Source organism: Stegastes partitus, unplaced genomic scaffold, assembly GCF_000690725.1.
Source record: "Stegastes partitus isolate 25-593 unplaced genomic scaffold, Stegastes_partitus-1.0.2 Scaffold1124, whole genome shotgun sequence".
Lineage (NCBI taxonomy): Eukaryota > Metazoa > Chordata > Actinopteri > Pomacentridae > Stegastes > Stegastes partitus.
Window position 1 is genome coordinate 215,718 of NW_007578855.1, and position 3,344 is coordinate 219,061.

At 40.1% G+C, this 3,344-nt stretch overlaps 1 protein-coding gene across 1 annotated transcript in view; it reads left to right on the forward strand.

Moving 5' to 3' along the window:
• Window positions 1–6: 6 nt before the first annotated feature.
• LOC103368123 (interferon-induced very large GTPase 1-like) overlaps window positions 7–3,344 on the forward strand; it is a 24,896-nt gene continuing 21,558 nt past the window's right edge. The window contains 3 exon segments of the mRNA XM_008296380.1: window positions 7–426; window positions 525–556; window positions 660–699. Coding sequence (XP_008294602.1) covers window positions 312–426; window positions 525–556; window positions 660–699 — 187 coding nt within the window. The 5' untranslated portion in view covers window positions 7–311.

Here is a 3,344-nt window from a genome sequence, read left to right on the forward strand (position 1 = left end):
CTGAATAAAACAGACAAAAGTTAGAGCTGGCAGTTTTTCAGACTTTGTTTGCAAAGTGAAAGGATGTGAATTAGGCAGTGTGTTCCAGCCCCCTCTTGTGCTCTGACACCACTGACTCTGTCTTGAACATGGGTGGATTATCCTGCTTCTACAAGGACAAAATGAAAAGTTGTCGACTCTTCAAACTAATATATTTGCAACATTTGACCGTCAATGAAATCTTAACAATGTTTGTTAAAATGTTTTGTGTGTTAGATATAGTAGTTGTAGTTGTCTGATCATGCAGTGTGGGCATTGATGCATTTTTGTGAATGACTTTATCTTCTGACTGTAAAGATAAAATGGAAGAGAGCAGTGATGATACAGCAGATGGGAGGGAAGGACAATATGAGGCTAACTCTGGTACATCTGGGACAAATAACAATAGTAGTTGAATTTTTGAAAACACAATTTCATAATACCATTGTTTGTTTGACAAATACTGTTCTGTGAGCTGTTTGCATTCTGCTTTCTCATGACTGCAGTTGAGTTGGAGGAGAGTGCAGCTAAAGCCAAGGTAAAGGCAGCTTTTAAACATGTAATGATCTCAGTAAGCCTCACTCACCTAAACAACTAATCATCAGATAAAATGACTGTCACTTTATTTTATTTTTTTATAGCATGGTCCAGTGAATGATCGTCATCAAGCTCAACACTCAGGTAATATTTGAATCATTTACATGAATTGTTATGGAGTCCCTTAAGGTTCATGCCAAGAACTTTTTGATTCCATTGACCTTGAAATACTTCTGCATTCTCTCCATTGTTCTTTACGTTCCCTCCGATACATACAGTCAGTGTTGGTCCAGTCAATCAATATCAAAATCAATCAATATATCTTTATTGTCATTGTATAGATACAACAGAACTGAAAGTGCAGTCCTCTGTGCAAACGAGCAGTAAAACGACCCTCTATGCTACGTGTCCACAGGGGCAGTTTTACCTGCGTGGCAATGCATTGCTTCTGAATATCGCCCGCTTGACAGGCGTGCACTAGCGGGCCACTAGGTGGTCACATGACAGCCACGTTTCCAGACGCCAGTCCCTTAGAAGCAGGAACTAACATGGCAGCTCACCCGCAAACATTCGCTTTTATTACGAAAACCATTCAGCGAAAAGTATTTCTGAAAAGATTTGAGGTGAGAAATAAGCGATGCAGTTGCTGAATCTGTCCTCATTTTAGTTCAACAACAGCTAGCATGGTACTATGTGTTCTGAAGCAGATCAAATATTTACTTTATTCTAAGACAGTTTATGTGGCTTATAGCTGCTGGACAGAAAACACAGATACTGATATATTTCAATCTTAGACTGTATATAAATGATGTGGGTCTGAAAAGTGAAGCCACACCAGAGGTTCTATAAACCTGCATTCTTTGTAACAGCCAGCAGGGGGCGACTCCAACGGTTTCTAAAATCAGCCAGATTGTACTGAAGTCAAAGAGAAAATGAGACAACTTCTCCCTTGATTTGTTCCATTTGTAAACCTTTTTCTGATGCCTTTATGATCTCAGTTGCTAGTTTCAAGTCTTTCTGAATACAGCATGATTTAATTTTGTAAGTTATGGTCCCATTTTGAGGAAAGCAGATGATAAAGTAAGGTATGTTTTAGGGCGGGGCTACCTTGTGATTGACAGGTCACTGCCATCTCCCTGTGTCCTTGAGTTATCAATCACATCCACGTCAGATTCAAAAGACCAACATGTGAACAGATCCTAAGCTCCAGGTCGTCCACAGACTGAGGGGTGACATCACTGTAGCTATGTCCATCTTCTCTATACAGTCTGTGGTTTAATACATAAATAATACATTAACCAAACTAAATAAATACAGCAAAAGAAACAATCAGGAAACTTAACTTCCTTCTGTGCATGTTCAGTGACTGTTTGACTGAAAATGAGATCCCAGATTTTGATTGTGGAACAAATGAGACATTTATAATGTGTTCAGAAAACAAGGTGGTCTTGGTGATCTTTTTCCAGATGGGAAAAATGTTTTTTCTCTTTGGCTTTCAATGACAACATTTATAATCTTCTATAAAGACTTGATAGAAACTGTAAAGCTAGTCCATGTCCTACACTTGTATATATTACCTTAGTGGTTCCAAAGCGCTTTACAATGTGTTGCTCATTCACACACACCGATGGTGGCAGAGCTGCCATGCCAGGGCTCGTATTGTATCAGTTGCATGCAAGAAATTTAAGAAAGAAAAACTGCAGATATAATGAACATCCAGTAGGAAGCTTGGCTAAGTCACTGTTATGTTTANCTGCTGTCGTCGACATAAAAAGGCTCCTTCCTCCAACTCACTGTTTACGTCAAGCCAGTCAAATGTCTCAGGAGGAGTTATTCTGACCAGTGACATTGCATGTGTATCCTGTTATAAATCTGTCTCTGATTCTTGCACACAGCAAACAAAGTTAGAGCTCAAAGGAACGCTGTTGCAGGTATGCTGGTGCAAAATGAAGTCTGCATGGAGGAGCGACTGGGAAGAAACTTCACTCACTGTTGTGTAGCAGTCAGCCACACAGGAAACGCTGCACAGACTAAAGAACAAAGGGTGTAATGTGTCTTTTAGGCATTATGTTTACATGTATGATTTTATTTTGCACAGTGAGCCTCTCTGTAGCACAGAGTGTAATCTTCCATCAGCGATGAGACCGCTTTTCTATAAGTCACATGGTTTCAGGGAAACGAAGCCGTCTTACTTTCTCTTTCGTCTTTTTCAAGGGGTGTGCATGCACAGCTCCTTAGACCAGGGGTGGTCAACCCGTGGCTCTTTTATACCTCTGCTGCAGCTCCTTGTGGCTTTGGAAAATAAATATTGAGTATTTAATTTCTATTTATTTTATTTTTGTTTGTACATTTTTAAAATGCAATTTTAAATTTGAAGATTATGGTGATCTTGTAACATTAGCAGCGGTGCTGCTGTGAGCTCCTCCCGTCCCAAAGCGCTCAAAGGCGGTCAGCAGTCTGGTCAGCAGTCCCAGCTGCAGGCAGCAGGACAACCAGACGTCATTGTTACTTTGCTGCAGGTGGATCATTTAAGTTCGGCTTTTTAATTTCATATATACGAGGAGGATTCAAATAGTCATTGAGTATTTTATTTGAAAGAAACCTTCAACCAGAGTCTTTTCTTTCAGAGTTCAAAATGTTTTTGTTGCATGCAGAGGAAAAGTTTTGTTTTCTCTGTAGCAGTTCATTGATCTCATAAAGGCAACATGTAAGGGATAATGCCCGACGAGGTGTCCATTATCAGAAATTAATGGACGACGCGGAGGCGTGAACCGTCCGACGCGAAGCGG